This window comes from Lissotriton vulgaris, chromosome 11 (genome assembly GCF_964263255.1).
Source record: "Lissotriton vulgaris chromosome 11, aLisVul1.2, whole genome shotgun sequence".
NCBI classification, from domain to species: Eukaryota; Metazoa; Chordata; class Amphibia; order Caudata; family Salamandridae; genus Lissotriton; species Lissotriton vulgaris.
Genome location: NC_141699.1, coordinates 137444365 through 137467361, shown reverse-complemented (window position 1 = coordinate 137467361; position 22997 = coordinate 137444365). Strand labels below are relative to the sequence as shown.

At 46.2% G+C, this 22997-nt stretch overlaps 1 protein-coding gene across 1 annotated transcript in view; it reads right to left on the bottom strand.

Annotated features, from left to right (window-relative positions):
• Positions 1-1477: 1477 nt before the first annotated feature.
• The window catches only part of SBNO1 (strawberry notch homolog 1), a 946695-nt gene continuing 925175 nt past the window's right edge, over positions 1478-22997 (bottom strand). Inside the window, exon 27 of the mRNA XM_086942451.1 lies at positions 1478-4602. Coding sequence (XP_086798577.1) covers positions 4460-4602 — 143 coding nt within the window. The 3' untranslated portion in view covers positions 1478-4459. The remainder of the gene's footprint in view (positions 4603-22997) is intronic.

The window sequence follows — 22997 nt, the reverse complement described above, 5'->3', positions numbered from 1 at the left end:
AATGTCCACGGCAAATTAATAGCTCGTACGCAAGGGTCATCACTGACTGACACTAGAAACAATATGTGTTAGCCTTAGTGCATTAAAGCATGAATAGTTGCCTATTTTTCGCTAGTACTACAAATAAGTTGTGGACTATTATGTAATAAGCTCTTGCACGTGACTGTTGATATTCTCAGCAAACAATAAAATCTTACTTTATTAAAACCTACAGATAAATGCAGTGAATGTTATGTGCTTGTAGGAGCAGTGTTGTGTAACATGTTTTATGCCTATTCTTTTTTTACAGTCATGCGATGTATATCTTATATTGTGTATTTTTATTTCAGATATTGTGTAAAAGTGGTATACTATTATTTCAATCCTGAGGAAGGTTTTTGGCTTTGAACAATTATATGCCTTAACCGAAACGCGTCGATGCAATTTTGGGTGGAGAAACACTAAGTGATTGAGATAAGAAACTCCTGTAATTGTGAAACTGAATGTACAATCTGGAGTAATTTCCATCAATCTATTCGAACTGGTGTTTTTGTCTCCCCTTTTTAATTGGAATTTATTTCCTTATATGTTGTCCCATTTTCCGTATAATGAACTTATGATGTGTCACAATGTTCTGTTTTTTAAAATTGTTTTTAAATCTACCAAAATAAAATGTACATTTTTTTGTATGACTGTTTCATGTTTATCATTAGTTGCTCCTAGTTTGTGAAAGTGTATGAATTCTTTGTATATTTAGTGTAAAACTGTGGGTTATTTTCAAGTTCACCCAAAGGGGAAACTTTGACAGTTTATCTTCTGATACCCCACCCCTTTGGATTGTTTGGGTCCCTCTCTTTTGTTAGAGAACTCATACTGACAAACATCACTGGACATCGAGTTCTGCCTTGAGCAGACACCACAAAGAAAAACCTCGAGTGGGTCAATATTCATTATTTGGCTGTCAAAACAAAGCTTGAAACCTCTTTTTAGGGGAAGACATTCCTAAGCAATATACTGATATTTGAAACATTCCCTGCGGATGACATTTGAAGATGAGGAGAGTGTACAGAATTCATATCACTAGGCATGGAAAAATGAACTGGTTTCAATGTGCCGGTGTGGGCGCTTTACTGAATCCTGTGAAGTCAGTAAGACATTGTTCCTGGAGAAGTGATTGGAATTGGGAGACGCCTAACCAATGCAGCAGAGCTATGAAAGTTTCCAGATTCAGTCGGACACCTGGGGATATTCAGCAGGTGAGGAATCAGCAGGTAATAACTATGTGAAATAGCTTCTGAATTGCACAACTGAAAAACCTTACTTCAATAATTACTTTCTAAAAACACAACAAATACAATCAAAATGACTAATAGTCCGAATAATGTTTACAACATGGTAGAGACTTATTTAAACAAAAACAACTTTTCTTTTAGATGAACTATCTGCACACATAAAACAATGAAGCAAATGATGAAATAATGGATTGTCTTAACGAATGTGCTGTTGTATTTTAGAAGGAAAATATTTTATTACAAAATACGATAAGGAACATAAATCATAGTACAAAAGAAAACCCCTCATTGTAAAAAGCAGACCCACTGTATAATCAGTGATAAATTGCCAGAATTCTATGGGTAAAAATGTGTTGTAATTTTTCAAGAATTGGAAAAACTATTTTCTGAAATATATATTTCTACAACATTTTAAAGTATGATAGTTTAAAGCAGCAGTTCTATGAAAATAAATTAACAGTCAATGAGGGTAACAAAATAGCAACTGTTGATAGTCTACAAGTGCTATTGCATTCGAAGAAAACATGTGTTTTAAGTTTGTAAAAATACAAACATATACATATATACACAAAGAGAAGGGGATGAATCACAATTGTAATTATTTTGTATAGTACTGCTGTTTTAATGACTATTCAGAGATCACAAACCATGTAATAAGTTCTCATTCATGTGCAGTCTGTGCATAGAAAGGAAAAAAGACTTCTGAAAATAACCTTATGTACAGCAAGAATTAAGAGAACAATGACTTTTCCTAAAACATCCACATTTTTAAAGGTTCTGTTCATCACAAAAGACATTCTTATCATTTAGTTTCACACAAAGGATTTATGGGAACTTGACTGCGCATAAGTTTAGTGGTTTTGAAAGGATTAGCAATTTGCTTTTCAGTGCTGAAGTGTAATGTTTCAGATTTGTTTGCAAGGACAAAAAAAGGTTAGGATCCAACTTTTTCTTGAAAACATACTTTTATTTTGTCTGAAGACTTGTCAGGAATTACCCTTATTAGATTGAATTTAAACAAAAAAGAAAATGAGCAGCAGAATGCGGAGAAATCTTCAAGAGGTTGTCAGCAGATTACGTTTGATCAGTTCAGTCCTACAGAGTAATGTTAGCAGCTGTTACCAAATTTTGGGGATAAAGGCATGTAGAAACATTCCGACTGTATCAATATTTGACCAAGAATGTAACAAAGCTGACAATATGGAAACAAAAACTCACTCCAAAACCTCTTTTGGCGCAAAGTTCAATTCATTGGCAATTTACTGTGATTTCAAGTACCTGTAATTGTAAAAACAGTCAGTGTCTCAGGATTATGGTTAGAAAATTGAGCTCCCAAGTGGGGTGCTTGGTAGGAGGTCAATAGTAAATAAAGATCAATGCTGCCATTTTAAATGTTATGGCTCCCTCAAGACATCGTATGTGGATAGCACAGCCAATTTGGGATAAAATTAAATATTATGGTGTCAGATCAAAGAACCATTTCCAACCATTAACAACATTATAGTCTACTGGTCAATTTTGTTAATGTATGATTCACTATCATGTGGCTGATGCAATTAATGGAAAACAATTTAGTGCTAATCTATTCAGGTGCAATACTAACTCTGGTCCTGACATCTTGAGCATTTCCATTGTTTTCTCAAGCCAAGATCAGCCATGACATTCCCCACTATACAAAGTCAATGGATGCAATAAATTCAAAAAGAGGTCCAGGGCTATAATACCAAATTACAGGACTGTTTGGTTTTGGACCCAAAAGGGAAAATTCCTAAAGCATGCAGGTGGAAAAGAAATGGAAGCAGAGCAACAGTTTAATATAGAACGTATCGGAACACAGCAGCTGCCTCAAAGAATCCTCTATTACAATAATTTTAACAACCACAAGATATTGATATCTTACAGGTTGTGTGTATTGTGTCTTTAGACAGGTTTATACAATCTCAACTTCTCAATAGTGCAACCTGTGCAATTAAGATCTGACAAACATTGTCCTTCACTTTCTTATAAACATCTACCATTATAGGCGAAACAAAACTTACCCATATTATAGATAAGTGGCTATTCACATTTGTACAATACATTTTCAACAGGTCAAGATAAACTCTACAAGGTTTTACAATAGATTAAATGCTATTCAAATTACTAAGTAACAAAGAGCACATACAGCAGAAGCTTTGTGTTTTTCCCATTGTATACAAGTGGTCATCATTCTGACAAATGAGACTGTTCTTCAACTACATGAAGTATTTAAAAGAAAAAAAAGGGTTGTATACGAAAAGGAATTGGATTTCCACAGAAATTTACATATCCTTCTCCGATTAAGAATGCTTCAATAGGTGAAAAAAATGGCAATGAATCATATTTAGAGCACACCTTAGAAACAGCATTGATACATTAAAACATTTTGGTTTTTTTATGCTTTTTTTCAAATTCTTTGAGAAAACATATTGGAGACTCAAGTATAAACACCTTATATAAAACAAAAAATAATTAAATAATGGGATATAGACACCTATATATATATACACAAATGTATATATAGATCTATCAAGATATTTACATATCAGGATACATCCATCTAAACATATATCAATATATATGAAATATCCATTGCTGTGCAGCGAAGATTGTATTTTTGAGACTTGTTTGCTTGCTAGTGCATGTATGCAGTGACATGCATTATGAAACAAAAAAATACAAGGGAGGAGCCCTGAATGCATATTGTGCACTGATAAGAATTCCTACTCTTGTAAGTGAACTGGTTTCCAGCTCCAAAAGAAAAATACATTTAAACATGTACATCCTTTAAAATATATGCATTCAAGGATCACTCTCAAAGATATGGCAATAACTTACTGTGTTAAACCCTGAGCAATGTATGACAATATTTTGTTTTTAAGTGTAAGAACGTTCAATCATATATAAACAAATTGTGGTTAACAGCACAAGTTTAACCAGCCAAAGTGCAAGCAAACAGGAAGCAATACAGAACTGTAGAAGGACAGATGAACCAGTGAAAGCAAACACTGGCTTTCAGTTTATCTTTCAAATAAACTTCAAATCCCAAAGCTATCCCGGAACTGAAGTCAAAAGTTTTTATCTTTGGAATCTGCCCCTGATTTGTAGGAAAATGATATGCTACCAGAGCACTTTCTGAATCACTCAAAGTCCACTTAAGCGATAATATTCTATGCATTACTGAAGTTAGTGATGCTCTGAGGGTGATGTTGTTGCCAGATATGCTGCTGTTGGACTGCCAGTTGCTGAGACTGATCTGAAGTTGAAAGGAGGCTTACAAGGGCAGATACACAATTTGCAGGAATGATCAAACCTGTAATAAAATATTGCATTTAATGAAAAGGCAAAATTACCTGGAAATGCTTCATTTAAGGTATGTTAAAATAAATATAACCAATACATTCAAAATGCATATAAAAGGCTGAGAGAGAAGATAGTTGAAAAAATAGACATGACAATACTTGGCTTTTTAACTGCAGCAATCGTTAGAAAATAGGTTTTCGCGCTCAAGAAAAAAGTAGTATAAAAGGTGATCAGTTGAACAAGTTACTTGACTTCGCTAACACTAACTGGTAGAGTCTATCTAGTCACAGATTCCTTACCTTAGAATTATCCCCAGGCATCAGAGTGGATCCGGAAGTTTTTCGTGAGCAGTTCCCCTGTGCCAGTAGGTGGCGTTGATTGGCTCTGTGTACCGTCGGCCACATGGGAAGGGACTTGCATGGTACCTATATAGGCACCACCCAAGTGCGCTAATGTCAGTTTCTCTTCACAACTTTGCCCGCCAAGTGTGCAGAGCCATGACGAATACTGACCATTGGTGCGGAAAATTAGGGCCCTCAACAGCCTTGTTCCTAGAAATCCAGTCGCGGAGTGGGGAGGATGGGTGGGTCAGTAAGGAATCTGTGGCTAGATAGAGTCTCTACCAGATCAGGCTTTAATGAAGGTAAATGTGTTCATCAAGAGTATTCTAGCTGCAGATTCCTTACCTTAGAATAGATAACCAAGCAATACTTTCCTGGAGGTGGGTCTGCGTAATAATTTTAAACCAAAAAACCCAAAATCCTGCAGGATAGAGTGGGCAAAAAAATAAACAATAAAAAGTACTCGCTGAACATGTGCAGAGGGACCATGTTGCTGCCTGGGAGATGTCCAGGACCAGTACTCCGCCTGCTAACACTGTAGTCCCGGATTTGGCTCTGGTAGAATGAGCAGGCAAACCCTCAGGGGGTTGCTTCTTGGCCAATGCGCATCAGATCTTAATGCAGAGCATAATCCACTAAGAGATGGTCCGCTTCTGCACATCCTTTCCCTTCTATCGATATGCCCCACAAAAAGTTAGTTGTCCACCCCAAACTCTTTAGTGCGGTAAAGTTTGAATAAAAAAGCTTTTTTTGGGTCCAGTCTGTGGCGTCGGTCCTCCTTCTTAGAGGGATGTGGCAGAGTATAAAAGTAGGAGGGTTGATGCACTGGCCTACATGAAAGGGAGTGGCAACTTTTGGCAGCAAGTAAGATTTAGTTTTGAATAGCAAGCTTGATTGGGTAGACTCTTCTGTCAGATGCAATTGTCACCAGGAAAGCCATCTTGATAGTAAGGAGCCTGAGAGGACCACTGTGCAAGGTTCAAAGTGAGCGCACATGAAAAACGTCAGAACTAGTTTAAGGTCCCACTGAGGAATGAGAAATAGAGAAGGAAGAAACATGTTGCAAAGCTTTCAAGAACCTATTTACAATAGGGTATTTGAAGAGGAATGGCTGGTCAGACAACTTCACAAAGGGTTAAAATAGCAGAAAGGTACCCCTTTAAGGCACCCCGTGTAGATCGCTGCCAGGCAAGGGAAAGAATAAAGAGAGGAACCTGAGAAAAGGGAGCTGAAATGGAGATCAATCTATTGTTCTGCACACCATGCCACAAACTTGCCCATTAATTGTGTCTCTTTTGCTTTCTTGCCCCAAGTGTGCCCAGACGTGGGTCCCGTAGTCACTGAGCCACTGGATTCAAGCAATCCTGGGTGATGCGGGGTGAAACCCTGAAACCGGTCCTAGGATGCTTGTTTCCTGTCTAGGGAAGACCTGGCTTGGTAGTTTGGGCTGGACTGTTCCCATTGAGGCACAGGGTCGAGACTGATTTGCATATGGCCAGGTCTAAACTGGGGTGGCATGGTGAGCAAAAGAATGGTGGATTTAACCCAGATCTCTTGACTGAGGGTGAATTATTATTATTATTATTAATAAATTTATAAAGCGCCTGGTTACACTAACTAGTGTGTCCCCGCGCTATGACTAACCCCTATTGACTTGTTCCGCCATGATCTTTAACGGCATATCAGATGTCCTTTGGGAACAGAAAGGTTTTTAACTCTTTGCGGAATTCCTGCTCTGATGTTTCCAGGCGTAGTTCCTGTGGTAGTTGATTCCATTGCTGGGCAGCCAGAACTTTGAAGGAGTGTCCACCCATTCTCACTCTGCTAAACTTGGGAACAGCTACTCGCCCAGTCCCGCACGATCTTAACTGACGGGTAGGATGATAGGGGCTTAACAGATTACAGAGATAGGTGGGTCCTTTCCCCTGTAGGATGCGATGTCCGACACAGAGGGCTTTGAATTTCACTCTTTCCCTAATCGGTAACCAGTGCAGGGATTGGAGTGCTCTCTTAGAAGAGGCCCTCCTGGGCAGCAGGAGAACCAGCCGTGCCGCTGCATTCTGAACCAGCTGCAGCCTATGAATGCATTTTGCACTGGCCCCTAAATACAAGACGTTTCCATAGTCCAATCTAGATGAAATAAGGGCGTGCACCATGGTTTTTCTGGCAGGAAGGGGGAGTATATCCAGCGTCTTCCTCATAACTCTCTGGATGCCAAAGCAAGTCCCTGCTAATTGTTTTGTCTGTTGCTCGAAAGATATTTTATTGTCGAGCCAAACCCCAAGATTTCTCACTGGGTTGCCGGGGGACGGTAGGGGACCCAGCTCAGAGGGCCACCATGCCGAGGTCCATACTGATGGCGTCTTTCCCACAATCATAACCTCCGTCTTATTGCCGTTGAGCTTGAGGCAGTTACTTGCCATCCACGCAGCAAGCTGCTGCATACACAAGGTGAAATTCGTGGCAGCCAGCTCCTTTGATTGTGTCAAGGTTACGACCAGTTGGGTGTCGTCTGCATAGGTCACGGCCCTTACTCCAAAAGAGTCCGTTATTTTTGCCACAGGGGCCACATACAGATTAAAAAGAGTCGGGGTCAGACTAGACCCTTGTGGCACTCCCTGTTTTAAACTGATGCTTTTAGAGCGAAATGACCCCTGTGCTACTTGAAAGCTTCGATCAGACAGGAAGGATTTCATCCAATCCCATGCCTTACCTACCACTCCTCCCGTCTTCAGACACTGTAGCAGTGTGTGGTGAGCTACAGTGTCGAAGGCGGCACTGAGATCGAGCAGGATCAGTGCCGCCGTTTGACCCTCGTCAGCATATTTCCTTAGAACCTCAGTTGATACCAGAAGTGCTGACTCTGTCGAGTGGAGGACGCGGAAACCCGATTGTGTGGGGTGGAGTTGTCCATTTGTCTCAATATGAGTAGACAACTGGTTGTTTACTGCCTTTTCCCCAACTTTGGCAAAGTACGGCAGGAGTGAAATAGGTCGCAAGTTCTCAAGATATTCAAAGCTCAGGTTGGGCTTTTTCCTCAAAGGAAGGACTACCGCCTCTTTCCATGATTTTGGCACCTGCCCTGAGACAAAGGAGAGCTCCAGTAAGTCTCTGATAGAGGCTCAAGAGTGTCCAAACTGTCTCTCAGTACCTTAGGCATGGCTGGGTCCTTTGGGGAGCCTGATTTGATGTTCGTAGCAATACCACGCAGGACTTCCCCAGAAGGAACCTCAAACCTTTCTAGACATTTTCCCTTAAGGTTAGTAGCGGTAGTTTCATTGGGACAATCCTCCCTAGCTATTACCGGGAAAGAGGTGTAGATTTTTTCTACCTTATGGGCAAAAAACTCTGCCATCTTATTGCAGGACTCCTCTGACCCACTCATAGGGGTCGCCACACCTGAGAGGTCAGATATCTCTTAATAGACTGAGAACAGTTCCTTCATTGAGTTATCTGCTTTCTCAATCCTGTTACAATAATACACTTTCCGGGATTTCTTAATGAGGACATTATAGTCCTTAAGTCCCGACTTACAAACACTTTTCCTGTCCTCGGTACTCCAATGCCTCTCTAGTCACTTGCATTCAGATTTCTTACCACGCAGTTCGGCATTGAACCAAGGGGCAGATTTCGTTTGTCTCATAGGTGCACTCTGCATCCATGGAGCCGTGCAGTCTAATGCCTCAGATTCGCCTGTCTAGTGCCTCGCAGGCAGAATCTATTCCTGTTTCTGTCTCTCCTAGGGGTCCCTCTTGGGCGAAGGCCTGATTGAAAGCCACCGAAGAGAAATTTGCCCATTTCCTCCGTCTGACTTTAGTTCCTATCTGAACCAGTGTAACTGACTCTGGAACCACCGCCTTAAATAAGACCATATAGTGGTCCGACCAGACCACCGGTAACAGGGATTCAACAGATAGCATGTCCCAGTTTGCAAAGATAGGATCCAACAAGTGGCCATGACTGTGGGTGGATTCTTTAGATTTCAGCTTCAATTGTATAGCTTCTAGTTCCTGCGCTACCCCACTAGTGACCTCCTCAAAATGGAGGTTCAGGTCTCCTAAGAGTAGGAGTCTCTCATACCTTAGGGCCGGTTGCATTAGACTATCCATGAGGCTTGCAGCAAAACGAGTCCCAGGCGGTCTATATATCAGGAATCCTGTCAGTATATGTTTATGAGCTGCCGAGATGGAGAAGAAACCTGATTCACTGTCCGCGACATCCATATTTTCCAGGCTACACTGATACTCGTGTTTATGGATAATAGCAATGCCCCGTCCCCTTCCAACTGGCCTGTCAATCTCGTTTATTCCATACCCTGGGGAAAGGGCTTCCATCACTTCCGGTGACGAAGCGCTGTTAAGCCAGGTCTCAGTGATAAACAACACGTCTACCTGACCATCAACCAGAAAGTCATGAATCTCCGCTATATGTTTCCCTAAGGAGCGGCAGTTAATCAGAGCAAGGATAAGTGTCTGGCCCCTCGCTCTATGTTTCAGCTGGTGGTTCAGGGTGAAGGGACAGAATGGGCATTGCTTTTCATAATTTCCAACATTCATAATGTGCTTACAGTCTTCCCTGGGGGTAGGACGCAGCACATACAACTCCTGAGAGCCAAAGTACCTTCTTGGCTCCAAACAGGCATAGGTCGTGGCCCCTGGACCCGGCGCGGACGGGCGCAGACCGATGCGCTGACGATTGAGGGTAGTCATTTATCCCCTGGCGTGCAACAACTAGCCCGCTACCTGTTCCCTACCCCCAAAATGGCAGCAGTCCTAGCTTGCTTGCTTGCCTCCAGGCGCCCCCGATTCAGCTCCTATCTAGGCTGATCGGTAGGTGAGGCTGCGTGCAAAAGGTGAGTGCACTTTTTTAAAAGGAAATTAGCGTGCAGTTTAGAGGGGCCTAGTTCGGCAAATTTTAAAAGATTTTCCGTGCAATTTTAAAAATAGCCTTTGGTCTCAAATACAGCATGCACTTCAAAGAGCCTTAGATCACAGTGCAATACAATAATAATAGCGCAGTTCACACACACACAACAAGACAACCTTCCGGCTTCCGCCTCAGGAGTCAATAGGGCATCTACGAGCGTGCGGCGCAGGGCGGTATTTATCCCCTGGCGCGCAACAACTAGCCCGCTACCTGTTTCCTACCCCCAAAATGGCGGCAGTCCTAGGTTGCTTGTTTGCCTCCAGGCGCCCCCGATTCAGCTCCTATCTAGGCTGATCGGTAGGTGAGGCTGCATGCAAAAGGTGAGTGCACTTTTTTAAAAGGAAATTAGAGTGCAGTTTAGAGGGGCCTAGTTCGGCAAATGTTAAAAGATTTTCCGTGCAATTTTAAAAATAGCCTTTGGTCTCAAATACAGCGTGCACTTCAAAGAGCCTTAGATCACAGTGCAATACAATAATTATAGCGCAGTTCACACACACAAAACAAGACAACCTCCCGGCTTCCGCCTCAGGAGTCAATAGGGCATCCTGTTTTGATTTGTTCTGCATTCCGTCCATCAATTGTGTGTCTTTTGCTTTCTCACCCTAAGTGCGCCGGGTATGCTCAGATGTGGTTCCCGGGTTCTCTGTGCCACTGGATTTAAGTTATCCTGGCTGATGAGGGGTGAAACCCCAAAACCGGTCCTAGGATGTTTGTTTCCTGTCTAGGAAAGACCTGGCTTGATAGTTCGGGCTGGACAGTTCCCATGAGGCACAGGGTCAAGACTGATTTGCATATGGCCAGTGTGAGAAGTTGGCCTGATATATAATGTTCACTATTCTAGTGAGCACTTTGTATCAGTCCAAACAACCCTTATTGATGATTGGTTGTAAGTCAACCTTATAGACCAGCTATCCTAGTAGCATGGATACGAGCAGTCTTCGGGCTAAACTCTAGAGGGTGTGCTAAGCCAGCTGTTATACCATCACATATACCCCTTGAATACCAAGTGAAAGGACACCACACAAGTGTTATGAAAATAAACAGTGTATTTATTTAGATCACAACAGCCCTGTACTCTTTATGAGGACAGGGTACTAAGCACACAACAAAACTCTTACGAAAATACTTTAAGTTGCACAATTTACACAAATGCCCGAGGGGCACGAAAAACCATATACTACAAAAGTGGAATGCGAAATTACCAGCAGGTAAGTACTAATCTCATAGGGTTTGGAATCGCTAGGACTGGACTACTGAACCTTCAGATTACTAGTAGGAGGCCTAGGGGACTCGGGTGCAGAGTGTGCACTCTCACGCGGGATGCGGGACAAAGTCTATGGATACTAGTAAATGCAAAGTTAGTGATATCGGACGAATCCGACTAGGTAGAGCTGAAACGAAAAAGGATCTGGACCCTTGGATAGTGAGGCTATGCTGGGGCACCGAAATGCCGAAGTTACCTTGCCCAGGGGCTGCGGATGCATAGGTCTGGAAAGACGTCGGGAATCCTCGTTGCAGTCTATGGAGCCTGAAAGAAGAAGTTGCTGGCAGGCGACCAGTGAAGAGATTCGGATGGATCCAAGCCTGGATCGGAGATGGAAGACACCTGTAAGCAGAGGGGACCAAGTTCTGAATCACTAGCCAGTGATTAGATGGGCACCAGGATGGCACCGGATGGAGTCACCTCGACCAGGTGAGTGGGCGACGCTGGGCTCTGCAGTCTCACGGACCAGGAGGCGTTGTCGGCGACCAGGATGGAGGTGCGAGCTGTCCCACGATGGTATCTGCTGTCGACGTCGCTGGACCCAGGATTGGGGCAACAAGTCTTGGCAAATGCAAGCCCACGCGGTGGACTCAAAATGGCGTCTGGAGTGGACCAGGAGGGTCCGGGGTGCTCCTCTTTTGGAGGGGAGCAAGGGCCAGTCTGGAGCAACCAAACTAGCGGTGTTGATGTCGTCGGGAAGGCCACAAGCCAGCGGGCTAGTAGCCAGACAACGCGGTGAGCAGCAAAGAGCAGAAGGGCCCCACGCAGATCTGGTGGATGCTGGAGGGCTGAACTTCGGTGCTGGAGCTGCTCAGGGTTGGGGCTTCTCGGACCCCAAAGCACTCACTCGAGGATCCCTCGGCGGTCGTGCTGGGCAAGCGTCGTGCAGTCTTGAAGATGGCCGGTCCCTCGAGGTCTCTTTGCACCCACGGATCTCAGCTGAGCTGACGATGTGGGTAGAGGTCAGAGGTGCCAGGGAAGCCGGGTCTCGTCATGCTGGTCAGTCGGATTCCGGAGGAAGGACGTGCAGCAAACCGCAGTGTTCTTGGATGGTGCCTGCGGGTGCAGGGTGACTACTCCTTAGTCACAAGGGAGAAATCTTGAGAAGAAGTCGAGAGTTCCTTTCGTAGAAAGTAGTTTCAGGATTCAAAGATGATCTAATTTGGAAGGGGGCCCGCCCCTATCTTTATACCAGGATAAAAGGGGCTGGCACGCGACTAGGTCCTGCCCATGGGTGGGACCAGGAAGGGGGGTGGTTACACCCCTCTCCCATGCCGGACTTTCCCCAGCTCAGGGGCTGGTGTGCCCCTGGAACTGGTTCTAGCCGGCAGATGCATAGTGAGCACCGGGGTGCCACTTGCAGTCACCTTCCTCTAAAGCCCTGCCTACCCAGGATACACAAAACCCTATCTGGGATGGTGCTAGCACCGACCCTGACAGGAAACCCTTTGTCCAAGCTCCCCTCTCTGGAAGGACTCCCAGCTGCAGGGGGTCAGACTTGTGTCTGTGGTGGCAGCATCCATTTTGTGATGCTGAGGCTTGAGTTGACTTTAACCGGGGTTCACAGTTACATACATGTCGTGTCCCTCTAGAAGGGTGGAATGCTAACCCCGTCGCCAGAATTGGCGAGGGGTTAGTATTCCAATTCGTATGACACCTTACTCGACATGTTTTGATAAAGCGATACCAGAGATAGCATATAACCGCGAGGATTAATGCACTTAAGAGTATATGGTATGCGTTATCATGGAACAGCTATTAGGACTTGGTTCCGCAAGCTGCAAACGGGCTCAGCTCATGCCAGAGCACCATCTCACACGATTCCAAGCACTCTGCCTTCAGGATTGTCAAGGCCTGCCATAGGAGTGACTGATAGGAATCTGTGTGTCCATTTTAGGGTTAGATATAGGTATACTATATCTAAAGCAAAGGGTGATTACACCACCTTGCCCCAGCTGTCGTGCAGCCAGTTGTGTCAGATTTAGATGGCCAGCCAGGGGTGGCATAATACATGCTGCAGCCCCTGGTAGGTCCTGGGTACACCTAGGCCCTGAGTTACATGGTCTGATAAGGTGGCCCAGTACCAATTGGATAATGCACCTAAGGTACACGTGTCAATTTATTGAGAGAACAGCAAGGCTGTGGGTCTGATTAGCAGGCCCACAGCCAGAGAAGTCTTAAACCAGTGAAGCAAAAAGCAAAAATCTGGGGTGATCATAGGATTGCAGACCCTACTCTCCTACAGCCAGGTCTTACCTTGGGTGGCATGGTGAGCAAAATAATGATGGATTTAACCCAGATTTCTCGACTGGGGTGAATGTTTTGATTTGTTCTGCATTCCATCCATCAATTGTGTGTCTTTTACAAACTTGCCGCAACAACAGGCATATATTGGGTTTGGTGGCGGGACGCCTGGCTGCCAGAACAACATTAAACACTTCAAGCAGAAGGTCGAAAAGCTTTCAACTGCTACTGGTCAATCTCAACACAAGAAGGTGATGAGATGACCAGTTTGGGTGAGGACCCTCCCCTGCGTGCGTAATAGAAGATCCCAAAGGGGCAGTCTGATCAGAGGACCGATCGCCATGCTCAATAGCTCGGAATACCAGACTTTCCGTGCCTAGTCTGGAGCCGCAAGGATGACTTGAGCCTAGGTGTTCATAATCTTCTTGAGAGATCAGGGCAGGAGGGCTATAAGTGGAAAGACAGAGCAGGACGGTGCTCCACTTTAGACAAAAAGCGGCTCCGAGAGACTGCTAACATTGAGTGTTCTCTACAGTGGTGAATAGATATAACCAAGGCTCTCGCTACTGCATTAAGAGACTTTGCACCATCTTCAGATGGAGAAGCCATTCATGATCCGCTAGGCATCTTCGACTGAGTTCCTCCGCTCTGGCGTTCAGAGATGCAGTCAGGTGTTGAATCACCAGGGATATCCCCTGAAGTTCCAGCCATCTTCAGAGATGGAGGGCCTCATGTCAAAGGATTGATAAGCCACTCCTCCCTGTTTTTTTGCACTGGGGTTGTCAGGTGAACACCTGCACCAGCCTTCCCTTGATGGAGGGTAGAAAGGCTTTCAATGCCATTTTAATCGACCGGAGCTCCAACAGGTTGATGTGGAGTCGGATTCAACCAGAGGCTAGAGTCCTCTGATCTCCATCTCTGCAGGATGGCCCCTCCATACCAGGAGCGGCGCATCCGTCACCACTGTCAGTTCTGGTTGGGGAAGGGAGAGGGGTAGGACACTGACCCACTCGTGGTTCGTTATCCACCACTCAGATCTTCTGCAGTTCCTTCTGAGATCTGGACTATGTCAGAGATTGCCCATATACTGCGCCTACTAAAACTTTAGGTCCAACTGCAGAGCCCACATATGCCAATGGGTATGTGTCACCAGCAGGATGCAAGATGACATGGGACCCAGAAGCCTCAGTCTCACTAAAATTCGGGATAGAGGCTGAAACAGTATTATATCCTAAATATACTGAACTCGCCGTTCTGGAGAGCTGAAGCACCTCTGTCAGGAGGTTAGTCCTGACTGCCACAGTAGGTAGCTCGAGGTTTAGGGCCTCGGGCGCTCTACGCAACACCACTGCGTTAGGCGCTCAATCCTCCCTAGCCACAGTAGGAGGAGACAACATACCAAGGTCTGGTGAGATGTCCAGACCACTGGCATCCCCCAGTTCCTTGCTCCAGTCCTAGTCGTACTGCAACTGGTCAGTTAAAGGGTCCGTAGGAAGGTGGATATCCGACTATGGTTGCCCCCAACTGTTTGCATGGTGTTTAGCTGGTTTTTAGACGCTGTTTCCACTCACCGCGTGGGTTGCCTTTGCCAAGGCCTGTTGACTCCAAATCCGGATCCGACACTGCCGACAGCGAGAGCCTGCGTGGGACAGCTCGTGCCTCTATCCTGGTCGTCGAAGACACCTCCTGGTCCACGTGGCTGCAGAGACAAGCGTCCACTCTTCATCTGATCACGACGTCGACATCTGGTTCCACTCCTGGTTTCACTCCAGTCACTGGCTAGTGACTTTGAACATTGTCCCCTCTGCCTTCAGGTTCTCCTCTTCACTGATCCACCCTTGGATCACACCGGACATCTTCCTCCTGGTCGCCTGCAGCATCTTTTCTTCCAGGCTCCATAGACTTCAACGCCGGAACCCGACACGACTTCGCACCTATGCACCCGCAGCCTGTGGGTGAGGTAACAAGGGCATTTCGGTGCTCAAGGGTAGATTGACTCTCCTAGTGTCCAGTTCCACAGTCGTTTTAGTCCTAACTAGTCAAGATTGTCCATACTCACCTTCTCCTTAAACTGTACTGTCCATAGACGTTGTTACGCATCTCGCGTGTGAGTTCCCACTCTGCACACGCGTCCCGTGGGCCTCCTATTACTTACCTAAAGTTAGTATAGTGTAGTCCCAGCGATCCTACAGCCTCTGGACAGCTCCATTCCTTCTATCGCCTTTCACATTCCACTTACTTAGTAGATGGTTTGTTGTGCCCCTAGGGCAACATTGTAATTGTGCAACTTAAACGTATTTTTCTTATGAGTCTTGTCATGTGCTTAGCCCTCTGACCTCAAAGAGTTCAGAGGTGTTTGTTAGTTAATAAATATCTTGTTTATTTTCATAACTACCTGTGTGGTGTCCTTTTATTTGGTATTCAAGGGGATATATGTGGTAAAACAGCTGGCTTCACGTGCCAAAAGAGTTTAGCCTAAGACTGCTTTGTCCATGCTACCATTAGGATAGCTGGTCTATAAGGTTGACTTACAACCAATCACCATAAGGGTTGTTTGGACTGATACAAGGTGATCACTAGAACTAGTGAGCATCTTATATCAGGCCAACTTCTCACATTGGTGTGCAGCGGTTGGGATTTGAGCTTGCTGTTTTTACCAAATATAATCTTGATATATCATTTGAAAGATCACACAAGGTACCATAGGTACATATAACAAAGCTTAGAAATACTCTGAGTTCTACTGAACCAGCTGTTGTAGTAGAAAGGGAGTAGCACACCCTGACTACAACTCTTAGCAAGGGATCAGTAGGAAAACCCATAGTGTAGGTAAGTGCACCACTTGCACCTCACTAGAAAGCATGTCTATCACAGGAGAGAACACAGTGACTCCCCTTGGTGATATTGACCCCCCACAGGCCATGTCAAGATATGCAGCCCTCAGCTTCCAGTAGATGACAATTGTGTACCTCCAGGAAACTAAAACAGAGTTCAAACCCTACCCTTCCTTTTCTGATAGGTCTCTTAGAGACATATGATGCAAGAAGGGCTTCTAATCCAGGCCCATCTGATCTTACAGAAGGAAACATACCCCCAGTAGAGGAGGACTCTAACCTTCCTGAAGCTGAAGAAGTGGAGGAAGATGGAGACTCATCTGATGGAGAGGTAGACAATGGTCAGGAGGGAGTCAGCAGACTTACCAGGGCCAACTTAAGCAGACATGAGAATGGAACTGGGGGAGCCCCGGACCCATCCTCAGGCAGGCTTAACCTTTGGAATAGACGAGTTAGGTCTCGCTCCAGAGGCTCTAACAGATCTATTCACACCCATGTCTCTCAGGCATCTTCTCAGAGAGGGATGACATCCCCTCAGAGAAGAGAGCATGAAGCTAAGATGAGGGAAGTGAATCGGAGGATTGAGAGGGAAGAACTTGCCCTTGCCAAAGAGAAAATTGCCTTTGCCAGAGCAGAAAGTGTGGGTTAGAACCCACTGGTGGCAGCATTATCCCTAGAGATAAAGACAGGATTTTTGATAACAGAAAGCTGAGTAAGATAGTGCCCCCCTTTAAGGTAGGGGGTAACATCCCCAAATGGATGACTGCTTTGGAGAGAGCCTGCAAAGTACAGCAGGTTCCCCAGAGTCAGTGGGCAGCTATATTGTGGCTATCCTTTGAAGGTAAAGAAAGAGACAAGCTCCTCACTGTTAGAGATGAGGATGTTAATGATTACCAAGTCCTGAAAAGTGCCTTGATTGATGGGGTTGGCTTAACAACTGAACAGTACAGGTTAATGTTCAGAGACACCCAGAAAACTCAAGCTCAGGATTGGACTGACTTTGTTGATTGTGCCACTAAGGCTCTAGAAGGCTGGCTACTGGGAAGTGAGGTTACTGATTACACAGGATTGTATAATCTAATTATGAGAGAGCAAGTCTTAAGTAATTGTCAGAACCAGTTATTACACCAGCAACTGGTAGACTCTGATCTGACCTCTCCACAAGAATTGGGTAAGAGGGCAGACAAATGGGTCAGAACCAGGATTAGGCCTAGGAACCAGGGTGGTGACCAAAACAAAGAATCAACCAAGCCTCAAGAGAAGGGTGGGAATAAATCTTCAGATCAAACCACATCAGGGCCCCAAAAATCCTCTGAAAAGGGTGGGTTCCAGAATCCTTCCAATACCCAAAAGAAACCTTATTGCCATACCTGCAAACATGTAGGCCATTGGAAAACTGACAGCAGTTGCCCAAAGGCCAACAATAAGGAAAATATACCTCCAGGTAATACTCCAACACCTCCTGTTACTACTAGTAGTAATCCCCCAGGTGGTGGGAGTGCCCCCAAGAATTTGGTTGGGTATACTTGGGGAACTCAGGTGGACTCTGGCCTAACAAGAATCCCTACTACAGATACTCTTGTCTGTGAGACTGACATTGGGTTTGCCAACTTCACAGCTTGTCCCAACACTTTGGACAAGTACAGACAGGAGCCCCTCATCAATGGTCTAAAAGTTGAGGCCTTTAGAGACACGGGCTCACATCACCATGGTGACTGAGAGCCTAGTCCCCTCAAGGCAACTTTTACCTGGAGCCACATACCAGGTGACCAACATTAATGGAGTACAGAGAGATCATCCCACGGCAGTGGTCAATCTCAGCTGGGGAGGTGTCACTGGACCCAAGAGAGTGGCAGTGTCATCAAACTTGCCTGTAGATTGCATACTGGGGAATGATTTAGAGATCTCAGCCTGGGCTGAGGTAGAGCAAGAAATCCATTTTAAAATGGTAAACCTCCATGGTAAGGTTAGTGGGGCAGTGATGGCTACAGCCCCAGTCCAAGATGCCCTCCCTGAACAGGTCAGGAGGGCTGTGCCAGTCACAGCCTAATCTCAGACAGATTCCTTCCCTGAACAGGTTGGCAAGGCTGTGATGGTAACAGCCCACACCCAAACTGAGTCCCTTCCTGAAAAGGTTGGTGGAGTTGTGATGGCCACAGCTCAAACTCAGACAGATAATAGTGTGGTGAAGCCAGAAACTATGGATCAATCCACTCAAACAGAGAGCATTGAGGAGGAAGAGAAATCTCCCTCCCACCAGACTGTAGGGCAGGATCAGCCTCCTCAGGAAACTGATCTGACCGCTTGTGGAGTAACTGCCCCAGAGGTAGTCAGGCTTAGCCTGGCAGAACCTCTGATGTCAGTGGACCCTTCCAAGGTGGGACCCAGTCTGGAGAAGGTAACCTGCCCCTCTCTACCCTGCCTCAGTCAGCCCGGGGCTGTAGAGGTCAGGGAGGCCAGTGGTGGACCCCAAAGGGCCCCCTGTCCAAAAGAACCCCCCAATCAGCAGATTAAGGGCACTAAAGCTAGTAGTCCTAGCCAAGTGAAAATAAAACAAACTCCTGAGGGATCCCCCTTAAACTTAGTTAGGGACCTCCCACAGATGGACACGGTTGGGCACAGCCAAACCTGGGACCTAAGGGCCCCAAACCTGACCTGTCCCTCCAGTAAGCCAAACAGAGGGACCCAGCCTCCAGCTTTAGGTAGCCAGAGGTTGACCCTGAGAGCACACCGCAACTAAGTCCTGGAAAGAAAGGCATATATGGTGGATAGTGATTGGAGGAAGTTGAGCCCAACATTAGTGGAGTCTCACTTCTGTACTCCATCCCAACACCAGCCTTTTACTTTGCCAAAACACACCACAGGTAGAGATTCCCTATGGTGGAGACCCTCAGATACCCTTAGGGTGAGGGATTGCTTAGTGGACCATGAGACAGGGGGTAACCATACCAGTGCATATACCATCTCATATGGCCACTCAGGCAATATAGGCTTACCTGGTCAAGGATAGCCTTATCTCCTTTCGTTTGGGGTGGGGAGGGGGAGAGGGGGTTATGTAGGATGGTGGATATCTGACTATGGTTGCCCCCAACTTTTTGCCTGGTGTTTAGCTGGTTTTTCGACTTAGTTGACCTGGGACCCTGCTATTCAGGACCCCAGGCCCACTGCTCTCTCTGTAAAATGGACTCCATGTACCTTAGGTACATATCTAATTGGATACTGGGTCACCTTATCAGTCCCTGTACAGTGTACCTTAGGTACCCAGGGCATAGGTGCACTCAGGGCCTACCAGGGGCTGCAGCATGTATTATGCCATCCCTGGCTGGCCATCCAAATCTGACACAACTGGCTGATAATTCAGCTGGGGCAAGGTGGTGTAATCACCCTTTGCTTTAGATATAGTATACCTATATCTAAACCTAAAATGGACACATATACTCCTACAAGTCACTCCTATGGCAGGCCTTAACAATCCTGGAGGCAGAGTGCTTGGAATTATGTGAGATAGTGCTCTGGCATGAGCTGAGCCTGTCTGCAGCTTTCGGAACCAAGTCCTTTAGCTGTTTCCATGATAACGCTATACCATATACTCTTAAGTGCATTATAACCTTGCGGTTATTGCTAACTTTGGCATAGCATTATCAAAACATGTCGAGTAAGGTGTCATACGAATTGGAATACTACCCCCTCGCCAGTTCTGGTGACGGGGGTAGCATTCCACCCTTCTAGAGGGACACGACATGTACCTAACTGTGAACTCCCGCTAAAGTTAACTCGAGCCTCAGCATCACAAAATGGATGCTGCCACCACAGATACAAGTCTGACCTCCTGCTGCTGGGAGTCCTTCCAGCGAGGGAGGCTTGGACAAAGGGTTTCCTGCCTTGGGAGGTGCTAGCACCACCCCAGACAGGATTTTGTGTATTGGGTAGGACAGGGCTGAAAGGAATGAGACATGCCTGGGGCACACAAGGTGACCCTGTGCATACACCGGTCTAAACCAGTTCCTGGGGCTCCCCAGTCCCAGCTCTGGCGCAAGACCGGACAAAGGATAGGGGGTGTAACCACCCCCCTTCCTGGTCCCACCCATATGAGGGACCTTGTGATAGTACAGCCCCCTTTGGGAGAATAAAGGTAGGAGCTGGTCCCATTCCAAATTAGATTAATCCTGAACTGAAACTCTACAAGAAGAAACTCTGGACTTCGACTTTCTGCCAAGAAGACTGAAGAAATCTCCCTTGTGGGCAAGGAGTGTCCACCCTGCACAAGCAGGCACCATCAGCGTCCAGCGGCTTCCCTTTGTCGTCTTCCCTCAAGGATCCAGACTTCAGAGCCGGACGAGACCCGGATTTCCAGACCTCTCCGACCTCTACCTACATCTGCAGCACAGCTGAGATCCGTGGGTTCGACGAGACACGTGGGACCGGCCATCTTGGAAGAAGCAGCACTTTGCTCCAGCACGACTTCTGAGGGGAACCTCGACCAAGTGCTTTGGGGACTGAGAAGCCCTGACCCCGAGCAGCTCCTGCACCGAAGACCAGCCCTCCAGCATCCACGAGATCTGCGTGGGGCCCTTCTGCCTGTTTGCTGCTCGACGCGTTGTCTGGTCACTTGCCGGCTGGCTAGTGACCTCCTCGACGACAAACCTTGAAATCCAATCTGCTGGTCTGGTTGCTCCAGACTGGCCCTTGCTTCCCTGCAAAGGAGAAGCACCCCGGACCCTCCTGGTCCACGTGGCTGCAGAGACAAGCGTCCACTCTTCACCTGATTGCGACGACGACATCTGGTTCCACTCCTGGTTCCACTCCAGTCACTGGCTAGTGACTTTGAACATTGTCCCCTCTGCTTTCAGGTTCTCCTCTTCACTGATCCACCCTTGGATCACACCGGACATCTTCCTCCTGGTCGCCTGCAGCATCTTTTCTTCCAGGCTCCATAGACTTCAACGCCGGAACCCGACACGACTTCGCACCTATGCACCCACAGCCTGTGGGTGAGGTAAAAAGGGCATTTCGGTGCTCAAGGGTAGATTGACTCTCCTAGTGTCCAGTTCCACAGTCGTTTTAGTCCTAACTAGTCAGGATTGTCCGTACTCACTTTTTACTTGAACTGTACTGTTCATAGACGTTGTTACGTATCTCGCGTGTGAGTTCACACTCTGCACACGTGTCCCGTGGGCCTCCTATTACTTGCCTAAAGTTAGGATAGTGTAGTCCCAGCGATCCTACAGCCTCTGGACAGCTCCATTCCTTCTATCGACTTTCACATTCCACTTATAGTATATGGTTTGTTGTGCCCCTAGGGCAACATTGTAACTGTGCAACTTAAACTTATTTTTCTTAAGAGTCTTGTCATGTGCTTAGCCCTCTGACCTCATAAAGAGTTCAGAGGTGTTTGTTAGTTAATAAATATCTTGTTTATTTTCATAACTACCTGTGTGGTGTCCTTTCATTTGGTATTCAAAGGGTTCTATGTGGTAAAAAAGCTGGCTTCACATGCCAAAAGAGTTTAGCCTAAGACTACTTTGTCCATGCTACCATTAGGATAGCTGGTCTATAAGGTTGACTTACAACCAATCCCCATAAGGGTTGTTTGGACTGATACAAGGGGATCACTAGAACTAGTGAGCATCATATCAGGCCAACTTCTCACAGGGTCATCCTCCTCTGGCAGCAAAAACGGCTGAAAATGGCCACGGTGGAATACAGGCACAAAAGTACAAGTTACTTACTTGTATAACAATGCACAAGTTACTACTTGTGTAACGATATATCTGTAAGAGACATTAGTTAGTGATAGATTCCTTACCTTAGAATATCACCAGGCGTCAGACTGGATCCGGAAATTTTTGCGTAGCAATACCCCTGCGAGTCGGTAGGCGTCGTCCGCGGCTCCGCGTCCGTCGTCGTTAGCGCCAGAATGACGTCGGAGTACGGAGCCAATGCGCGCTGACGACAGTTCTGATACACAGCTTTTCCGCGCCAGATACGCAGAGCCATGATAGAACCAACACTGGTGCCATGAAACTAGGGCCCTGAAAGGGGATGACCTTAACCCTAGATATCGGTTCGCAGAACGGGGAGGATGGGTGGGTCGGTAAGGAATCTATCACTAACTAATGTCTCTTACTATATATCGATACACAAGTAGTAACTTGTGCATCTGAAAGAGACACGTTAGTGATTGATTCCTTACCTTAGAATAGATACCCCAGCAACACCAACCCCAGTGGTGGGTCTTGGAACCAATAATCACACCAGAAAGTCCTGGATGACGGAACGGCCAAAGAAGCCATCCCTCCGGACTTGGCTGTCCAGGCAGTAGTGTTTTGCAAACGTGTGCAGCGAGGCCCACGTAGCTGCCTGGCAAATGTCCTGCAAGGGCACTCCCCGGCCGAGGGCAGTGGTAGTCGCCGTGGCCCGAGTAGAATGAACCCACAATCCAACAGGGGGCTCCTTTGAGGCCAAGGAGTAACATGCCTGGATACACAAGATGATTCCCCGCGAGATGGTCCGCTTGTGCACCGCCTTTCCCTTCTTAGCGCCCACGTAACCAACAAAGAGTTGGTCATCCACCCGGAACTGGCGTGTGCGATCCAGATAAGAGAGCGCACGTTTTGGGTCCAGACGGTGGAGCCTCTCTTCCTCTTTCGAGGGATGCGGAGGCGGAAAGAAGGTGGGCAAGGTAATGGACTGCCCGATGTGGAAGGCTGTGATAACCTTGGGCAGGAAAGAGGGTCTCGTCCGCAACACAACCTTGTCCGGATGGACAGAGAGGAAAGGAGGTGTAGAAGAAAGA